Source organism: Diabrotica virgifera, chromosome 7 (assembly GCF_917563875.1).
Source record: "Diabrotica virgifera virgifera chromosome 7, PGI_DIABVI_V3a".
Classification (NCBI taxonomy): Eukaryota; Metazoa; Arthropoda; class Insecta; order Coleoptera; family Chrysomelidae; genus Diabrotica; species Diabrotica virgifera.
The window spans coordinates 94,463,396-94,485,392 of NC_065449.1; the positions used below are offsets into that span (position 1 = coordinate 94,463,396).

The 21,997-nt window shown below is 33.9% G+C and overlaps 1 protein-coding gene across 1 annotated transcript in view; it reads right to left on the minus strand.

Annotated features, from left to right (window-relative positions):
* Window positions 1-269: 269 nt before the first annotated feature.
* The window catches only part of LOC114327513 (macoilin), a 144,738-nt gene continuing 123,010 nt past the window's right edge, over window positions 270-21,997 (minus strand). The window contains exon 8 of the mRNA XM_028276153.2: window positions 270-21,418. Within this exon, the coding sequence (XP_028131954.1) occupies window positions 21,207-21,418 (212 nt within the window). The 3' untranslated portion in view covers window positions 270-21,206. The remainder of the gene's footprint in view (window positions 21,419-21,997) is intronic.

Genomic DNA, 21,997 nt, shown 5'->3' on the forward strand with positions numbered 1-21,997 from the left:
GGTTATTTTGACATGTTTATGCACTTTTGGATGCATTTTATGAACTTTAAAATGCAATTATGCATTTCCTCCACCCACTTTCTATAGTAGACTTTTTTCCTGACATCATCATGAACACAATGCAAAACGTTGTAAGTTCTAGGTGCTGTATTTAAAAATCGATTTATTTCGGTGTTTTGAGTGCTAAATGCCCCGGTCTATAAGGGATAGGTATGGGATAAATAGCTTTTGTAGACCACTATTTGCAAAATGATTTTAAAGAAACAAACTAAGCGGCAAAAGTGTTTATTTAAGAAATAAAAATAAACAGTAAAAAAAATAAATACTAGAAATTACAAAAAAGACGTTAACGAATAAATATGGCAAAATAAATTACAACAGATCTTGTTAGATTATACTAACAAAATTTCTGCCTATTGACCTTTAAAATGTCATTTAACAACCATTCATTGTCGTGAAAATGTAGTTATTTAACAAGGTGTTCTTAAAGTTAGTGAAAAAAAAAACCAGAATGTAAAGTTATAAATAAAAACAGTATTTGAATGAACATATAAAACTGTTTTTGTTCTATTATCTTTGTATGTATGCAAAGATAACATTTGAATTATTTTTTAAATTATGTGACATTATTCGCGTAAAGAGATTGAAAAAATGTTTAGGTGTTTAATAATGGTGAATTTACTCGATCATTTATCATTAAATCAATTATCATTCATATATTCTAGAATTTTATGCATTTCATGTTCTTATGACAGATACCGTATCTCAATCAGTTATTAGCTGCAGTTTTGGAATACATTATGTAAATGTTAGAATGACAAAGGAGACGATATCGATGAATATTATCTGAACACCTTTTCGTCGTCGAACTTCTTATAAGACAGAACAACAATTAACCAAATAACAGAGATAGAGGGGGTATAATTGCTAAAACAATCAGCACACTGATTAAAAATATGTATTTGGTGGTCTCATAAGTAATCCCCTTCATATATTAGAGCTCTGCGATCTCCAAAAAACAGTAGTTCTAGAAATTTGTAACTATTGGACTCTCTAGCTACACATTCGGCTCACCGGCAGGAACCGTACGCGCATCGAAACCAACGCAGTCCCACTAGGCTTATACCACCATGGACGAGTGTTAGGAGATGGGGCCGCCCGAAATAGTATAAAACTGCGATCTAGACGATATAAACTTGGTTTCACCCAGCCTACTGAGCTGAAAGAAGCTCACCAGCCGGTGACCATCCAGTTCCCAACGGACTGAGTTGGAAACAATCGCTGTTGAGTCGGAGCCTGCCACGGAGCGGTTCTGTATTGAAGGATCTCTTTGTTGGTGGTCGCGCACTGAGCGACCGCCAGTCGGGAGTCGAGTCGTTGGACGGGTCAATGTGTATGGTTGTTGATATTTTGATTCCGTAATTGCGAGACTGTGTGTAGTTATTCCGTATTGAGGAACAACGTGGTTACGAGTCTGTGCGTAATTATTAACATGTTGTTTCCGTATTTAGGAACAGCGTGATTGCTTCTTGTATTATACTACCAATATTGCATTTGTTTATAGTAATAAATACAATTTTGTTTTTCTTTTACAGACATCCGCCAAGGGGACTTTCTTCAGGGGCGGAAAGAGGAGCAGAATATTGTTTTGTTTTATTATTTTACTTTGTATCGAAAGAACAAGAATATTTATTTATTTTGAACCTGTGTTTTACTGAGTCTGTTGTCCGAAAATACCTACCCGTTACAAGTTCTAATGTTTTTGTAGGCACACATGTCAAATTTTAGTGCGATGCAGCTATTAGAATATTTTTACAGCTGCACAAAATTAACGTGTCTAATAGAACTGCATTTAAACCAGTCCCTTAAATTTTTCAACCATGACACTCTCCTTCTTCCGCCTCTTATCTTTCCCTGTATTATCAGTCTTAGCATTTCATATCGCTGTCCCCACATTACGTGTCCCAGATATTGTAACTTTCTCATTTTTATTGTGTTGATTATTTCGCATTCTTTGCCCATTTCTCGTAATGCCCGTGTTCGTTTTCTTCTGTGTCCAAGCTATTCTAAGCATCCTTCTTGCTAAGTGTTCTTGCTTTAATGTCCAGCTTTCAAGTCCATATTGCAGTATTGAGAACACGTAGCATCTTAAGTCTCTTACTATCAGTTCTAATCTAAATTCTATTTTGCAGACAATTGTTTTCATTTTTACAAACGCATTTGTTGCTATTCCTATCGTGGTCCTTATTTCTGTTGTTTGATAATTTTTCTCTAAAATCCGGGTTCCTAGGTATTTGTATTTATCAACCCTTTCTATCGGTACAATGTTTGTTTTCTTAGTTATTATTACGTATTTGGTCATTTTTACATTCATTTCTAGTCCATATTTTTCACAGAAACAGTTTGTTTTGTTTAGTAGTAATTTGAGTTGTTCAGCAGATCTTGTCATAATCATGGTGTCATCTGCATATCTTATGTTGATAATAGATCTTCCGTTAATTATTATTCCTTAACTTTGAGATAGTAATGCTTCTTCAAAAATGGCTTCACTATATACATTAAAGAGTAATATAAATACCTGGGTAAAGAACAGAAAAAAAGAGTGGAATCAACACATAAGCAGGATCTGAATCAAGGATCGTAAGAATAGCCAGGGACAAGTCATCGTTAGGCAAAAGAAGTATAGGACGCCCAAGCAAAAATTGAGAAACAATTTAGGGGCTGAATAAAAGGCACCGATGAAGAAAAACAGGCAGTACTGCCCTTATATAAGAAAAAGAAGATGCTAATATATGAGTATAATACCTTTATGACTTGACAACCGGTTCTGACAAAACTTTTCATTCTTAAGAGTAAACAGTAGCGCGTCATCAATTTTTTTGTTTTTCGAAAGTTCTGCGAACTTTTAACGGTGAGGCAACAATGCGTCGGTAATTCCACACTGACAGTGACATTATACTATCAAAAACAATCATTTTTATACTCATAAAATCTATTTTTAGTAGATTCAATGTGACACAAAATCTAGGCATGGGATAAAAAAATTTATTTGAAGAAAGTGTATTTTTTTGTTCTTCTTTTTGCAATATTTTATTTAGTTATAGAGTAATTTCCACATACTAACATATTTCTCAAATTAGGCTCTGTATCGCCATTCTTTACTATATTACGAATAAATATCTCGACAAAATATTCAAAATTACGGCCGAAATCTTGGACCGCGTTTGTTGCTACCTGTTGATCGCTACTGTTGCTTCTTAATGATAAAATTTTAGAAATACGCGAGAAGAAACCAAAAACAAGGGAACACTACATGTCTCATGATACCTTTATATTCAAAAATAATAAATTCTCAACCAAGTTGAAAGTATAAAAACATTGCTTATGAAAACTGCAACATATTCTGCATATGGAAAAAGAAAAACTGCAACATAACATTGAGATAGCTGTATAAATTATTTACTCATTCGTAGATATTAACTTGTTAAAAATACAATTATTTCTTTTTATTTCAAAGAGAGTCAATACTTCTGAAATTTAAAGATGGATAAAACTCCAAGTCTATATTTAACTTTATTTTAATCAATAACTTTAGAACACGCCTGAAATTTTGTTCAAAAGATAACTGCATCACAAAACTATTTATTCTTTTATAAAATATTTTATGTATTTTACTCAAGATATTAAAATCAACTGCATGATGCAGAAATCTCAGACAAAAATTGTCCGAGAAATAAAAATATATAGATTCGAAAAACCAAGATAACGGAAAACAAATATAAGTACAATGCTGAAAATAGAAATCAATCTGAACTTTCTTTAAGTTGGACACAGTTTACCAAAAACTCCCATCAAAAAATTTATTTACATCCCACAAAAATTAACAAAATGAAAAACTCTAAATTTTTCTCTACGACTGGTTTACCATGATATTGTTTTATTGATGAAACAAAATATCAAAATTGGGAAAAAATTAAATAATTATAAAAATAGTCAGTTTTTAAAAATAAAACAATATTCAGGTACAGTATTTTTTATATAATGATCGAAAGAATGAAAATATCGGCAAATTCGATGAATGAAAATTGTATTTTAGTATATTTCAGTTGTATTGAAAACTAATACTTTTTTTAGTTGAAAACACAATTAAACATAAAAGTGATCAATTTGAGCGTATCCTCCAACTTTTTTACTGGATGTTTCCCGAGAAAATCGAGAATCCCGAGAAAAACCACTTTGTATATTACTAACCTACAAAGTTTAACTAACGTCAACTTGAACTTGTTCTAGACGTTCAGTGGAACTCATGCTCCACTATACAAGAAATAAGGTTTTAAAATTGCGTACAGTTATGAATTTATCAATAACAGTTATGTGAATAAAAAGAAATAATGGAGGTAGCATAAACCCGAAGGCAACTAAGGGGTACCCACATCATTATGGAACATAGCTGTCATGCTGATTCATGGGCTATCCAAAGAATTTGGGTTTAAGGGTTTGCAGACGACATTGTAATAATGACTAGGGGAAAATTTCCCAGCACTGTTGCGGATCAGATACGATATGCCCTTCATTACATAGAGAACTGGTTTCTGAAAGAGAACCTTTCCGTGAACCCTTCCAAAACTAAATTGGTAGCCTTCACTAATAAGAGGAAGCTTACCGGACTGAGTGAGCTGAAATTATTTGAAGAGGAACTGGAAAGAAACAATGAGGACAAGTATCTAGGGGTAATATCTTCTTCTTTAAGTGCCATCTTCGTTCCGAAGGTTGGCGATCATAAGGGCTATACGTATTTTCGAAACTGCTGACCGAAACAATTCGTTGTTGCTACAGCTATACCATTCCCGTAGATTCTTTAGCCAGGGGTAATATCACTGGATTCTAAACTCAATTGGAGCACTCATATTAACAATATAACCAGGAAGGCTAAGTGACTCTTCTGGAACTACAGACGTGATGTAGGTAAAACCTGGGAATTGAAACCAAGGGTATCTGTTTGTCCTACACATCAGTAACACGACCGACAGTTACTTATGATTCAGTATTTTGGTGGAATAATACGGCTTTGCAATCTTGGTCGACCACTCTCACCACCCTACAAAGAGAAGCGCTTCTAAATATAACAGGAGCCTTGAATACTAGAGGAACGGCTTCGTTAGAGGCTATTACAGGTCTCCCTCCATTGGAATTAAATATTTCAGGAGACAGGAATACAATTCCGCTGGAATTATATAACAATACTTGGAGACCAAATTACGTATTGAATATGCACACCAACACTACTGGGACTAGACTTCAGGAATCTATCTTTATAATGAGCTCATCTATGATGACACCAGATCTCCTCTTCACTGAGAAGATTAACACAATTATACCATCTAGAGAACCAAAAAGAACAGTTATGTGCTGATCTCTCTGGATTTTTTTATCAAATTCCTCTTGTTAGATTTCTATATAGATACGGTGAACATCATCTAAGATGTCACTTAATAGTAAATTAAAATGGACAGTTGTGTTTGTGTTGGCATTCGCCAGGATACATGCTGCGTTGGTACGAGGACCATTCGTAAAAAAAGGTTTCCTATGCTGCTGAGAGAGAGTGCGACCTGCTGGGAGAAATCTGGCAACACTGATTTACACATCAACTCTTTCCCTCTCCAACCCCACCACTTTTGCCTCGCTTCATTGCTCAGTGTCAGCCTAGCAGTCTTTGAAGATGGAGGTCACGATCGCTTTTACCTCCAATGTGAAATTAATGCTGTGATACGTTTTTTAAAAGCAAAATGGATTTCACCTATTGACATTCATCGTCAGTTAATCGAATTTTATGTGTAAAAGTGCATATATATTTAACATGTTCGCAAATGGTGTAGAGAATTCAGTGAAGGTCAAGCGGAAGCCCTTCAGATTCATCGTGAATTTCCGTCATCATAGTCGTCAGTTTAATCAATGCCAGAATTTTTTTGTGACAAAACATAATAAATATGTAGTTTTATGCTTTTTAGCAATTAAGCTGGTGTTATTACAAATTAAAAAAATAAATTTTAGACTCCTTATAAACACATCTTAAAAACAATTTATAATTTGTACTAGATAAAAAACTAGAATATATCAATAGTGATATCATAAATAATAATTAATTTTTTCCACTCATATAATTTTCGCTAAATATAAAGTAAATTTACACAATAATATCATTCTTTCGATCATAAATCCCCACAGAACATTCCCAAATAAACACATGACTTTATTTTGTTGAACAATCTTAAGTTTTACTTTTAGAGATCATATCGAGTCAGCCAATAGCAAGCTACTTTTTAGACGAAATCAGTACCATTGTGCTCAAATATATAAAAAAGAATCGGGGTATCACTGTCAACCCCACAGGAGTAGGTACCATAGTTATAAATAATTATCACATTATTTTAAGCTAATAAACGAGAATATTATGAAACATGACGCAAAAAATTGTTAGCCTGTGTTATGCTCCTATTTGAACAACGTAAAATGTTATTTCTTTATTCTCCAAAATATTTAAATGTTTACGATTTCAAAATCTAAAGTAAAATAATAAATATTAGTGTTTTCAACATTTTTTTGTTTCTACTCTTAAACCAAAATAATTTTTTAGGGTAAATTCATTCTTAAAAATTCTAATTACGTATTTGAATCAAACCTATGTATATTATATTTACAATATAACCTAAAAACGTATTCCAAATCTTTTAAAATATTGGTTACGTTAGTTTTCACTTTATATGTATAAAGTTAATAGCTTACTTTCCACATAATTTGTTTTCTCAAAAGCACGATGGTTTCCAATAAATTCAAGAATGACTCAATTTGATGCAATTTCTTTTTTAAAATGTTTTTTCGGAAATATTTATGGAGCACACTAATTTTAAGTGCCAAGCTACGAAGACCCGGACAAAAAAGTGAGAAATCAAATACAAAAAGCAAACAGACTGGCAAGATGTCTTCATAACACTATATGGCGAAACCGACATATTAACACTGAAATGAAGTCAGGAATTTATAAAGAGAGATCGAAAGAGGAGTGAAGAAATCAGAAGACAATGTAACGTACAGTGTATAAATGAATTAACACTATAAATAGAAAAAAAAAAGCATGTAATAACCACATAGGGTCAAACAATAACCACGTGTGTCAAATAGCAAGAGATAAATCACCAACTGGTAGAAGAAGTATCGGCCGACCGCGCAAAAGATGGAGTGACAACCTTTCAAAGAGGTATCAATTCGCCAATGAACAAGCAGAATTGCTAACAAAGGGGAAGAAGAAGAAGACTAATTTGAAGTTTTGTCTTTTTGATATTAATTTGAACAAAGAAATTTATATTTAAAAAACTCTAACATCGAAGTAAAACAACTTCTATGTAATAGGTATAATACAAAAAATCCCAATGGATTGTATAAAATGTGTTCAGAACGAACGTTTTCGGACCTATCAGTCCATCATCAGTGAACTCATATACTTGCTAACTAGCCCCAGAACCAAACAATGGTTGTAATTATAATTCAATCTACATTATAGTGTGTTGAAATTAAGAAGGAACGCCGATGTTAGAAGATACCTAATGTAGATTGAATTATAATTACAACCAGGTTAAAGTTTTCGTTTAGGGTTTCACCATGTTCCCAGAGGTATCTTCTAACATCGGCGTTAAGCCTTCTTGATTTCAACACACTATAATGGATATTGAATTATAATTACAACCATTTTTTGGTTCTTGGGCTAGTTAGCAAGCATATGACTTCACTGATGATGGACTGATAGGTCCGAAAACGTTCATTCTGACCACATTTTATACAATCCATTGGGATTTTTTATTATTATACCTATTACATAGAAGTTGTTTTACTTCGATGTTAGTTTTTTAACTATATGGTATACAGCCAACCCAGGAAACTATCCCTTTTTAAATTCATATTTGTTTCTTGCTTAACCCTTTAGTAGCGAAAGGCTTACACGCAAGCAATTAAAGTGCGTCTTTTTATAAAAGACCACAGCTAATGTGGATAGACAGCATAACATGAGATGCTGAGAAGATCTGTGCTGCCAACTGGAAAACCTAAGCAAGCGACAGAATAGAATGGGGCAAAAAGCGCAAGAAGATCCCGGACCATTTAAGGGCTCTGCCATGATGATCTCAGCCTGAATCAAGAATATTTATTACCAGTTGCCCCAATTCCAATGAAGATTAATGAAGATATCAAGAATCTTGGCGCCATAGAAGTTCAAGACAATGATGTATTTTTTATTTAACTTATAAGCGGAATATATATTCAAACAACGTTTCGGGAAACTGACGTGGCAATATAAGAAAATTATTGCATGGTTTGGCTTGACTTTAATTATTAAAAATTATTGTAATCTCCAAACTCCAAATTGTTGAACTCTCGATGCGAAATCGAAGTGGACAAATGTGATTGTTGAACAGACATATAATTTAGAATTTAAAAAACAATCAAGAGTTTACCTAAGTCCAATAATTCGAAGAATTAGAAATCTTAACATACAACTAACTGGCCACAATATTAACTCGCGAAAACACAGTACTTCACAAAAATACAAGAGCAGATAGACAATTTACAGATTAACAACATAATAAAAGATAAGGCTACCTACATTACATGAAATTTACTTAACGAAAAAAAGTCAATAGACGATATTAAACAAAGGTGTAGGATAAACAAGAAAAGCAATTAGACAAATGAACTCTGTCTAGTGGGATAACATGAGCATGAGAACAAAAACACAGATATATTATCTATTAGTGAGCAGAACAAGCCAGAAATGCTTTTTTGAGGCTTCCTAAATTTCTGACTGAACGCAAGTTTCAGGAGGATTTCAACCTCCGATACAAGATGCTTAAGTGTTACGTTTAGCCTGTTCTCTTGTACGGAATGAAAGCATGAACGTTAATGGTCAGCTCCATTAATAAACTTGAATTCTTTGAAATGCGGTGTCTGCGTCGAATGCTTAGATTAGAATATCATGGACGGACTGAGAAATGAGGAAATATTAAGAAGAGCGAGCTTCCAGGATAGGGAACTGTTTAATTATGTAAAAAGTAAAACGCCTGCATACTTGGAGCAGAAGCCTGCATATTATGAGGAGAATAATACACTTTTCAGCAACTGATACTCGAAGGAAAGATAGAGGGAAGAGAGGTCTGGGACGTAAAAAGATGTCATGGCTGCATAATAATCGCTAATGGACGGAATCCACAGCTCTGAAATGCTTCGCAATGCTGTTAAAAACAGAATTATTTAATCCTGACTGTCTAACATCTCGCCTTACACGACAATCTACGGTGGACGCCTATGTAGAAATGCACGGCACCTAAAGAAGAACAAGTGAGAAGTATTGCGATATACTGGAGAAAATTGAGACAGCAATAAGATAGCAGTAAGATATATAATGCATTCTAAGATGCTTCAGAATAACAAGAATGAAAAGCAAAAGACATTACGAGGTAAGACAGAAATTGAGAGAAAAAGGAATGTTAACATATACAGGAGAGAAACGATTGTACAACGCAACCCCATAGGCAGAAAGATGACCTATAAGTTTCTGGAGAAGTGAGGTAAACGGGGTTGGATGAAAGAAGGTAGTGAATACTGTAATATTCTTGAATATGTATATCGATGGTATTTGTTTTTCTTTATGGATAGCAGAACTTTAGATACCCAACAAAGCAAAAAAAAAAAAAATTAAATCATTTGGGAGGATTTGTATATGAATATTGCGAGTGTCTTGGACACAAGAATTCTCTAAACATAAAAGTTGGACAGAAACAAGGAAAAGAAAAATATAAAATCAACTACATTACATTGTTCGTCCGCTATAACTTTTGCCATGCGTCACGATTCATTTTCAATCAAGTTAAGTCAAAACATAAAGTGAAACGTACGCGCACCGGTGTGTAGTACACAAAATGTATACTCTATACGTTCGTTCACTTTATGTATTGACTTAATTTGTTTGAAAATAAATCGTGACGCAAAGGAAAAGTTATAGCGGACGAACAATACTAGTTTTTACTGTATTTAAATCATCAATTTTCTTTGAGCCTGATCCCTTTTTCCTTCAATTCTGTCCAGTCGATCTAACCTTAACATATCACTGACACATTTCATGACTTAGTAAGTGTGGAGAATAGAAGAAATCTTTGTCAAAGTGGTGTACATAGTGAAAAACAAAAAGCTAGTTAAAACGTCAATAAAGAAATAAAACGAAGATGCAAGGCTGACAACAAATCCGAAGAAACCGGCGTAAAATTACTTCATCTACGCTGTAACCAAATATGGCATCCCAAACAATGGTCTAAAGACTGGACAAAATCTACAATAGCGACACTACATAAAAAAGGCAGCTTCCATAAATGCGACAATTATAGAACTATTTCTCTTATATCACATGCCAGCCAGATAATGATACATAATATAATAAATGAAAGACTGAAAATATTCCTTCAAAGAGAAATTCCACAAGAACAAACTGAATTTACAAAAGAAAAATCTAGGGAATTCAACATTCCACTATACATATGTTTTATAGATTATTGTAAAGGGTCAAGTGGAGACACTTATGGCGAATATTAAAAGAAGTAGGGGTACCACAACGCCTAATTTCGCTTATAACTGAAGTATATGAACACACTGGATCAGTTAAAGTGCATGACACACTTTCACACCAATGTCATCCAGAACGGGGTGCCAGACAAGGATGCATCTCCACAATTATTCACTATATATGGGGATCACATGAGCAGATAACTTGAAGGATGGGAAAAGGGCATCTCAATAAATGATCATAAAATAAACAATCTACGTTTTGTAGATGACACAGCCCTTCTTGCAAATAGTCAAGCAGAGCTCATGGATCTTATAAGACTGGTCGAAAACGAAATGCAAATATTTGGACTGCAATGAAACATATCAAAGACAAAGATCATGTCAATGGATAGACTCCATAACATTCATCCACACATAACCACAATTGACCGGTTTGAGGTTGTGAGCTCATACTTATATCTGGGATTATTGATCACAAACATAGGGTCATTACAGGAAGAGATGAAACGTAGATGTGATCTAGCAAAATTTGCCATAGCAAAAATGACCAAAATATAGAAGGACTGTCAAATTTCAAGAGCCTTGATGAAAAAAGCCCCGACTGTCAAGAGCTCAAGATGAGGTTGATCAGCTGCTTAATATTCCCAATACTGATCCACAGATGTGAATCTTAGACCCTTAGACAATCGGAAAGAAGAAAGATAGACGCCACTGAAATGTTCTGTTGGAGACGAATGTTACGAATTCCTTGGACCGACCATAAGACAAATAATTCAATTTTAATAGAGCTAAAAGTTAGCCAGTAAAGTCCATCTTCAACAATTAAAATACTTTGGACATGTTATGAGAGCACAGGAAACATGGAAATACTCATTCTACAAGGAAATATGGAGGGCCGAAGATCACGGGTAAGCTCCCCAACAAAATGGATCGATCAAATTACAGGAATATGCAAAAGACCCATGCATGAGTTAAAACAAATGGGCAGAGACAGAGATCTTTGGAGACGGGTGACGGGTGGGGGAGGGGGTGCTGGGGGTGGGGGTCAGGATTAAAGAGAGAGAAGTGTGGAGTATCCCATCGGGATATCACGCTCACTACCGGATTTAACCTTATATAATTTCGATACATATTATGGACAATAATTGACTAAGTATGGAAATCAGGTTTCAATAACATTTTTCACGATCCAAACCAGTAAGATCGTTAGTTAATAGAGTCAAAAATGTTGAACTTAATGTTTTATCTACCATCTACAAAGTCTTTTGCTTAGATTTATTCAATGAAACAGATTCATTTTAATCAAATTTAATTTTTTTTTTCATTAAAACTTAGTAATAGGTTAACTTCTACACACAAACTTTGAATAAAAGACAAAATATCGACGGTAAAAATTTATTCAATAAATTTTTTACGAGTTATACGATACACACATTAACTATATGGCTGGTTAATAATGTGACACAGAGCTACCATGTGTTCCATGCATGAAATATGATTTCGGTCAACTTACCTTAGCCCAATTATTGATATTATGAAATACAGAGTGGTTAAAATAGATTATTAAGAAGGAAGTGTTGCTATCTGTAACATTGTAGGCTGCGCCTCTTTTAAGATGATGAATAGCGGCAAATGTTGAGGTAATATGTCAATTGTCCGCTGTGAACATATTAGTCATAGACTCTGTCTGTCACGGCATCAGGCACCATGGTTCTAACCTCTTGGTTAAAACTTTAACAGTTTTTGATTCAACAAACTTGATTGGTAAATGGAGTTTTTTGCAATTAGGAATAATTTCTCTGTATATAATCAATCAAATAGTCCTATTTTTGATAGGTATACATAATGGAAAACATTTTTTTACAATTATTCATTAAAAAAAGATATGGATGGTTAAATAATTTCATAAAATTCTTTGACCTACTTTCGAGGGTAAAATTACTACAGAGTGTCGCATATATATATATAGAACTTATTCAGTTTTGCTATACTCTCTTTGGCATTTTATGATTTTAATACAAAAATGTATTTTTCCACCTACCTCTACCGAAAGTATACTTTTCCTACTAGGGAGGAAAAGTAAAAGTGACGTCATGGTATTTCATTCATGAAATATAACTTATTGACGCCCTGTACAATATATATTTTCTATTACGTAAGTATCTATACATTTTAACGTTTATTTAAAAACACTCTGTATTTTGCAGAATGGTAAAAAACAGTAAATTGTTATTCTGATTTAACAATGTTTACATTAATAATTTGACTTATATTTGACAGTTGACAGTTATATTGTACCTACTTGTTAGTTTTAGTTCTAATAAATTTTGTTGGTTAGTTACATAAATAAATTAAGTAAAAATGAAAAAATGACTTGTTATTTGAGGAAGGTGGAAAAACCATATGTATAACATGGGAGTAAAGTGTCTTTTCCTCCCTTGAATGATTACTGCCCTCCGCTACGCGTCGGGTAAACTTCATTCTCGGGAGGCACTTTCCTCCCTTGTTATACAAATAGCTATTACCTGTAAACTCGAAATTGGTAGTCATTTATTACCAAATATCTACGTGTTAGGAATCTAAATATTTATTTCTATATCATTTTGACCTGTTTTTCCAAATCTGTTAGCAAAATTACATTACCTGTCATAGTTTACAATTACATGAGCATCTGCAGTTTTCCCAAAAAGTTTTCAATTACTTTTAATGCTGAATCTGAATCTATCATCAGTTTATCTGTATTTGTTGTAGTTTCGCTGCTGTAATTCTCTGACGGACAGATATATTGTATACAACTTATTAATAATAATATTAACAATTGAAGTTAGGTGCAGAAATTTACCCAAAATAAAAAAATATGTATGGAATATGTGGTTGCTCTATAAACGATCATTAACCGACCACGGTGTCTATATGCGTATATATCTTAATATTAAATCCTTTCAACAGGAGAATAACACAGGAACAAACGTAACAAATAAACAGCATCAGCAGCTGATACTGAGACTCAGTACGAGAAAAAGGAAGGTAGATATCGAAGAAAACCCGCAGCAGAAAATGTGTATTTTTATACTTTTGTTCTTTGTAGAATGGTACTTTGACACTTATAAGGTAAAACATCTCGAATACCTAGATTATTTTTTACACTTTCGTTATAAAAACAAAAAGTTTTTTAAAATACATGTGCGCTAATAAGTTTGAGTCAACATTAACCAAACTTGTCTTCGTTTAATATCACCGGTGTCGCTTAGGAGTTATAGCAAGGTACTATCTTGAGCTTAATATGTTTTAATGGTCATTGCTACGCATCAAATGAATATATCATTACCTCTGTTTAAAACTCAAGTTAAAATTTTTATTTAGCCTGAAATGAACTTAATCTTTTGGGTATTCTTCAAAATGTACATGATTTTGCAGGCACGTTTATTGAATCAAACATACACGTGCACAGTTCGTTTAATATACGACTAAAGTATAAAAAAATCCTGAATCCATTCTAAATCAAATAGATCACATAATTATTTCGAAATGGATTATACAACAAAAAAAATTAATATTCAATGTAAATAAATAAAAACATTACAAATACAAAACAAGAATTAAGTTATAATCTTACGTTAAAGTAAATAATAAAAACAGTAAATATAATAAAACAAATACTTATAGTAAAGAATAAAAACAAATATGAAGTGTCAACATCGCAACTGTCAAATAAATGTTACCAATTTATGCCAAAATGTCACCTTCGCTCGATTACAGCTACAGTGTGTTCCGAACAAATGTGCTTCATAAAAACGCTTTATAATCCATTTATACAAATTAAATGAAACATATTATTGTGTATTTCTTTAAGTTAATATTAATAGAAATCTTCAGATATTATTTTTACGCGTATATAATAAAATATGTCTAGTAGCTGTAATTCCAAGGTACTCGGCAAAATGATTCTAAAAAAGAACACACCTACCGCCTAAATATTTCGTGTTGGTATCATGTGACGTCTCGGGCTATGACGCGGATGACGTGCAACGGTAAGTATATTAGACGGAGTATATATGGATTCATGTTACTATAGTACTAGGGCCTAGGGTGATCTGATAAATCTTCGGCCTCGCTTAGAGACTGTACCGCACTCGCATGATTTTTGCATTTATGTTGGTACACGATTTAGTAGACGCCATGTAAAAGTGTAAGTCATTCCCGAGAGCAGTGTCCTATTGACAGCACTTGGGGTGCGCGTTGTCTTGAAAATGGAAAAACTGACTATTGATTGTGCAATGAACACCGACCACAAAGTCATTTATGATTTAAATGTATATAGCGATTCTTCACATTCAATTTCCATCTCGAAAGAATGGGTAATTTAGTTTAAAGGTGGGCGTGAAAATTTGATGATCCAATGAAGGAAGTTTAAAAGTTGCAGCCACATCATATGGTTTTGAAAGATGGAGTTTTTTGTGTTGATACGTTACGATAAATAAAACATGAGTCATTACTACAAACTCTAAACCAAAAGAGAAGTCTAAGTAGTGGACAAATGTCGGTTCTTCAGCTCTACAGAAGACGAGTACCAAGCCATCGGTAGGAAAGGTTACGGCGTCGAAAGGACCATCTTGAACCGGAAAAAATTACTCGGTAACTTCTAATGAAAATGGACACAAGCATACACGAAAACAAACACTGCTTAAACAAAAGGATAACGTGTTCATCCACAAATACAAAAGCCATCGTGGCTATAGGGGGTATTTTGTAACATTTTCTGAGGAACACTCTAAATAGTGAATAATGGCATTGGAAAACCGCTGGTTTATAAATATATCAACATATGAGGAGACTATAATGGAAAATACAACTTCTGTGCCAACATAAATTGTCGTCTTCACTATGAAACCAAGAACTTTTCAGATTTTCCACGTGAAGTAGAAGAGATGAGAATTTCGAAATAATTTCTTTTTCCCATTTAATTTTTATATTATTTTTTTGTACTTTCCGTGCAATTTCGTCTTTGTTGAATGATTTTAAAGGATAGTGTAATTTATAACTATAACAAATTTCTTCTATCTGTTTGCAAAAAGAGCATACTAAAAGCTTAGAAGAAAAGTAATTCTGGAAGACATTTATGAAAAATATGGGCATGATATGGAAGAACCACCCGACAGTGTTCCCACACATCTACTTATTTGCATTGATGCTTAATTAAAAAAAAAGCTAATTTGAACTTATATTCTGTAGGTTCTACACTTATATGTAATGCCATTATTTGTTGCCAACCAAAGTTAATAATCCGTAAAATGTTTTGATAACCAACGAATACCAAAAAGATGCAATCGTGTACATCCCGAAATGTCATACATCAATATAGTACTGAAGCTATTTTCATGTTATAGCTTTATAGAATCTACTATTACTGTAAAATTGTAGCTTATTCCCTAAAAATAGTAAAAATATATCAAATATATAAAAATGGGATTTATACCTCTTTGAGAATATTGTGAAACTTGAAATTGAAAATGGTTATTCATTTTTGTAAAACTTATTACACTAAGGTACAATAAAATAGCATTTTGCAATGATTTGAACTGGAGAAAGAATATATCCTTATATACTCAAAGAACGAAATAGTTGGCAGGAAATTGTGTATATAAACATAGGAAGTTGACATTTCATAGAATAGTAGTAACTGAGATTTTGAAGTTAATAGTTGTCAGTGTTCAAATATTGCAAACAAGTTAGGGTTTAAATAAATTGATTTTAAAGCAGTGTAACAATATAATAATAATATAAATATGTACCCATTATTGTTTAAACATTACTGAAGGGAATTTAAAAGAAATTCAAACTTTCCATACTGTGATGGAAATTTGAAATTATCTTAATCTATTTAACATCGGAATACTATTCAAGCATAATAAAATATCACGCTTGATGCATCTGTAATCATAACCATACATTAAAATATAGTACGAAAAAATAGGACTATTATTTTAAAAGTTTTAAAAATTCTCGCGTTCTTTAAAAAAATGTGGAACACGTATTTTAAAAGACATAAGAGAGTAGTCATATTTCATCATTTGTTTTGAACTGTTTTGGATTATCGCAAGAAATTCGATGGTCAATATGAATCCAACTTATTTATTTATAACCGTTTTGAAGTGAAAACTTCTTATCGTTCAGTATGGAATTTTGAAGGGTGTAAAATCGTATTGGGCGTACCTCGAAAATAGTGACGCGAGAGGTTACTTTGCGGTTACCTCTCGCCGTATAGGTACGTTACTTAAACTTATATAGGTACTTAAACAAATTATATAGGTACGTTATATTAAAATAATTTTTAAAATTGAATAAAGGAGTAATATTGTTTAAACAAATTATGTTACATTCAAATAATAATTACATATTATGTTTATATGTATTTATATCAGCAAAGCATACCTACGTTATTTACGTAAACTTTAGATATTAATAAAATATAAATGACATTAAATTTGATAGTGAATTTAATTATATTATAAAATAAATAAAATGTTAAAAAAAACAATTTGAGTATAGTTTGAAAGAAATAATGCATTAACAACTTTAAAAAGGTTTGTAGACTTTTGTATAACGGCCTCCCCTTTAACTGGAGTAATAATAACTGGACTCTTCCATGTATTGTTGACGATTCAAATGTACACCAAATATTTACTATACTTCAACAGTAATTAAATTATTCGCCAAATTGAAAAGAAAACTTGCGTGCTTGTTACGAGCCATAAAAAATTGGAGACTACTGAGCATATATTAACAAACGACCTTGTTACCATCGGAAAATATTCCCGGCGTTTGAGATTTCAGCCCAACGCCGCCAAGACGCAAGTATCGTGCTTTCATTTAAACGACAGACTGTCCAATTACTAATTAAAAATTCGATTGAAGACAGACTCCTCAGCCATACTAAACACCCAAAATATCTAGGTGTGACACTCGATCGAACGCTTTGAAGAACATCTTACAAAGACGGGCAAAACTTATAACATGAAATAATATTCTGTAAAAGTTATGAGGTACCACATGGGGTTCCTCAGCGACTACACTTAGATCGACAGCACTGGGACTCGTGTATCCCGTTGCGGAGTGCTGTGCACCGGCGTGGCTCAACAGCCCCACACCAAACGTGTTGAAGCCCAACTAAACCAGGCTTTGCGTATTATATCAGGCACAATTAAGGTCACATCAACGTACTGGCCACCAGCACTGAGACAAATAACCCCCTCATACGCCCGCCGGGAACATGGCCTTGTCAGGAGTATAGGAAAATTAACGCCGATCCTGTGTTCCGCTCCCACGTTGGTATCACCGGCAGAGACATAAGTCGGCTTTGTTCAAGAAACAACCCTGTAGATTCTGCAAGAATTCTTATTGAAAGGAACTTTCCGGAATGCACCGCCCGGAATATGCCATATGTTACAAGCAAGCCAGGGAGTTTCGACCAACCAATACGAATTTGGGCCTCACTGAACAGAATAAGAACGAACTGTGGCAGGTGCTCTGACTCACTTTTCAGGTAGGGAAAAATACCATTTCCAAATTGCGATTGTGGTGCTGCAAGACAAACGGTAATGGAGGAATGCCCGATCAGATCCTACAATGACAATCCGTCCAATTTCTTAGTTGCGACCAGAAGAGTCAATTGAGTATATTTGTCAGCTGAATTTTTGTTTGTAAAAATTATTTGTTATTTACTTTTTGTAATGTTCAGTATGCGGCAAAATAAACAGTACTGAAATGGATATTGAAATGTTTATGACTACTTATATATTAAGTATACATGATATTTAGTCTTGCAAACATTATTCACGACGACGTTCCCGATAAAACAGATGTTAAAAATGCCCTCTGGCACGAAAAATCTTTCAATTCTAGCCCCAATTCCGGAATGTCAGAGGGTGGATCCGTTTGCCTTCTTAAGCATTCCCCATATGTACGCATCAGGTGGCGATAGGTCTGGTGAGTGATGTCCCAAAATGATAACGCAGACTCCCTGGTCGTGTGACAGGTTGCCCAGTCCTGCTTAAACCATTGTTGATTTTAAGCTTGGACAGTTTTTGCGACCTTTTCCGTATGACCAAAAATAGCACTCCATGATCAAATTTTTTCTGCAAAACTGAGAACCATCCTGAGGCAATTAACATTAACACGACATTCACATACGTTATAACGACGTTCGGAAACCACTCAGTACGTTTCGGAGCATGACACATACAAATTTGAGGCATACGCATTTCAGTACTGTTTATTTTGCCGCATACCGTTTATCCTTCTTTGCGTATACACAAAAATTCAACGACACAAAATCTAAGAATGGGATAAAAAAATTTATTTGAAGAAAGTGTATTTTTTTGTTCTTCTTAATGGCGGTACAGGCTCGGTTTTGTAATATTTAATTTAATTATAGAGTAATTTCCACCTATTAACATATTTCTCAGATTGGGTTCTGTACCGCCATTTTTTACTATATTACGAATAGGTGTGCCAAATTATCTCGAAAAAATATTCAAACTTAAAGCCGCAATCTTGGAACACGTTTTCCGCGCGCTAATGTTGCCTCTTGATAAGAAAATATATACATTACACTTTTAATTTTGCTACCATATTCAATGTTAAAACATTTAACATCATTTACAGTGAGGTGCGCGAAATAACCTCGAAATTTATAGTGGTGTTATCTGCGAGATGTTAGTTACTTAAGCGTTATTTAGTTTTATCTACTAGTCTGCCAGACTTGCACTCGCTGTTGTCTTAATGCAACGGTTTAAAATAATTATATGATTCTTCTTCTTCTTGTAGTGTCTATCCGTTTCGGATGTTGGCGACCATCATGGCAATCTGTACTTTGCACACTGCTGCTCTGAAAAGAATTGTAGTGGTTGTGTTGAACCACGTACGTAGATTTTTCAGCCAGGAAATCCTTCGCCTTCCTGGTCCTCGCTTTCCTTCTACTTTTCCCTGCAAGATTAGTTGCAGCAGTCCATATGTGACCTTCTATGTGACCATATGTGACTGTTCCTCATATGTGACCGAGGTATTCGATTTTGGCCTGTTTTTATTTTGATTCACAGCTCCTTTTCTTTTTGCATTCTCAACAAAACACCCTCATTAGTAATGTGGTCGGTATAAGATATCTTCAGGATTCGACGATAAAGTCACATTTCAAAAGCCTCAATTTTCTTGCAGGTGGCGTCTGTGGGAGTCCACGACTCAACCCCGTACAACAGTATAGGAAAGATATAACATTGAAGTAATCTGACTTTTATGGGTATCGACAAATCATGACATTTGAATAATTTTGCCATTTTTTGAAATGCAGATCTTGCTTTCTCTATCTGCGATTCTGTTCATTAACTCCTGGAGGGCTTCAAAACTGTTAGCGAATACCACCGTGTCGTCTGCGTATCTTATGTTATTGATACATTCTCCGTTAATTCGAATTCCGGCTTCAACATCATCCACTGCTTCTTGAAAGATTTCCTCAGAGTAGATGTTAAACAGCAGTGGGGATATACATCCCTGACGGACCCCACGTTTGATTTTGATATCGTCGCTGCCTCTGTCCGGATAGATGATGTTTGATTCCAGTACAGATTGCTGATAATCCTTAAATCACAGGTATTTATTCCAATATTGGTTAATATCTCCATCAGATTGTCGTGCTTTACTGTATCGAACGCTTTATGGTAATCAATGAACCATGCATAAATATAGCAATTTACGTCTCTACATCGTTGAAATAGCACTTGTATACTAAATAAAGCCTCTCTTGTACCCACTGTATTTCGAAAACCAAACTGTGTTCGGCTGATTTTTTCTTCGCACAGTCTATATGTATATCCTTTGATGTATAATTTTTAGAAATAATTTTAATATATGGCTCATTAAGCTGATGATCGGAAATCACCGCAGGATACGGATTTTGTTTTCTTTGGTAGAGCAATAAACGTCGACTTCAACCATGTTCTTGGTATTACTCCGCTTAAATATATGTCGTTAAATACTTTGGTTGGGCGTTGAGTATAGTTGGTGTTAAATAGTTTTATAAGTTCATTATAAATTATATGATTAAACCTTTAAAATATTAAGTACAGTGTAACATTGAAATCGAATACCTCATATTAATCCAAAACAGTAGCAAATTGATGAAATATACTATACATACAGTACTTCCAACATTTGGAAAGCTCAACGGACATTTATATATCGTTGAAATAAGATATTTAATATATCAGAGGTAATATTTCAATGAAATAGTATATGGTTGTATACCTTGCGTACCTTGCTATACCTTAAACTTGTTTTCCTAGTAACTTCATCTTCCTTTCATTCACTGTCATGGAATAATTTTTTATCTGCTTCCAACTAATTAAAAATGCTCGTATATTCGTACAAGCTACAATTAATAACAAGTTATTATTTGATCTGTAATCATAATAACAAATGTATTAAAATAAATTACCCATATCGTCTGTCATAATCCTGTACACACATACCCATTTTCTGCTCTAGGTCTACAACGAATGGGGATTAAAATTAGAATCGGGGTGACCAACGGGCGGGGCGGGGGAAAACTAGGCTTCTGTTGAAGCGACGAGGGAACTTTTAGGTGTGTAGGCCGTCGCGTTCGGGTCGAGGTTCGAAGGAGGGCTCTCGGCCAGGCGTACTCTGGACATGTTGCCACCTGGCGCCGGTGAACCAAATGAATCGGTCGGCATCACAGCCAATACTTGCGCTATCTTGCTTTTCAGCTCTTCGATTTCTTTTTCTTGTGCTCGATTCGCGCCTGAAAATTTTATACGATTAATCCATATTGAAAAGACAAATACAAAAACAAATTATTCTTAGCATACGATATTAAAATTTCTATCTAACAGTAAAACACTGAAAACTTTTGTTTCAATACTTCCACAAACTTTATTATAACTTAATTTCACTACAGCTGTTTCGGCAGAGTGCTTTTCTCCAGTGATTTATTTTACTATGTGTCTGCATTTTAAAGTCTGTAACTGAATAGGTTGAGAAATGGGGAGCTGTTTATTTCAAGTTGGTCATTCAGAATTATAGACCGGGCAGTATCGTCACCCCCGTTAGCGAAATTATTCCGATTAGATTTTTTTGCACAAACTTACTCAAAAAGAGGTCCTTATAACATATCCACAGGGGGCCGGGCGATGCCGTGGTCGAAAAATTGTTTAAACAATTTTTTTTAAACAAATTCACAAAAATAATTTTTTTATTTCGAACAATTTTTTTTAGATGATTTGGCGTATTTTGAGCAAAAAAAGGTCACGTCATTTTTTTCTAAAATTAATCGTTGTCGAGTTATATGCGATTAAAAATTTGAAAAATGCGATAAAAAGTT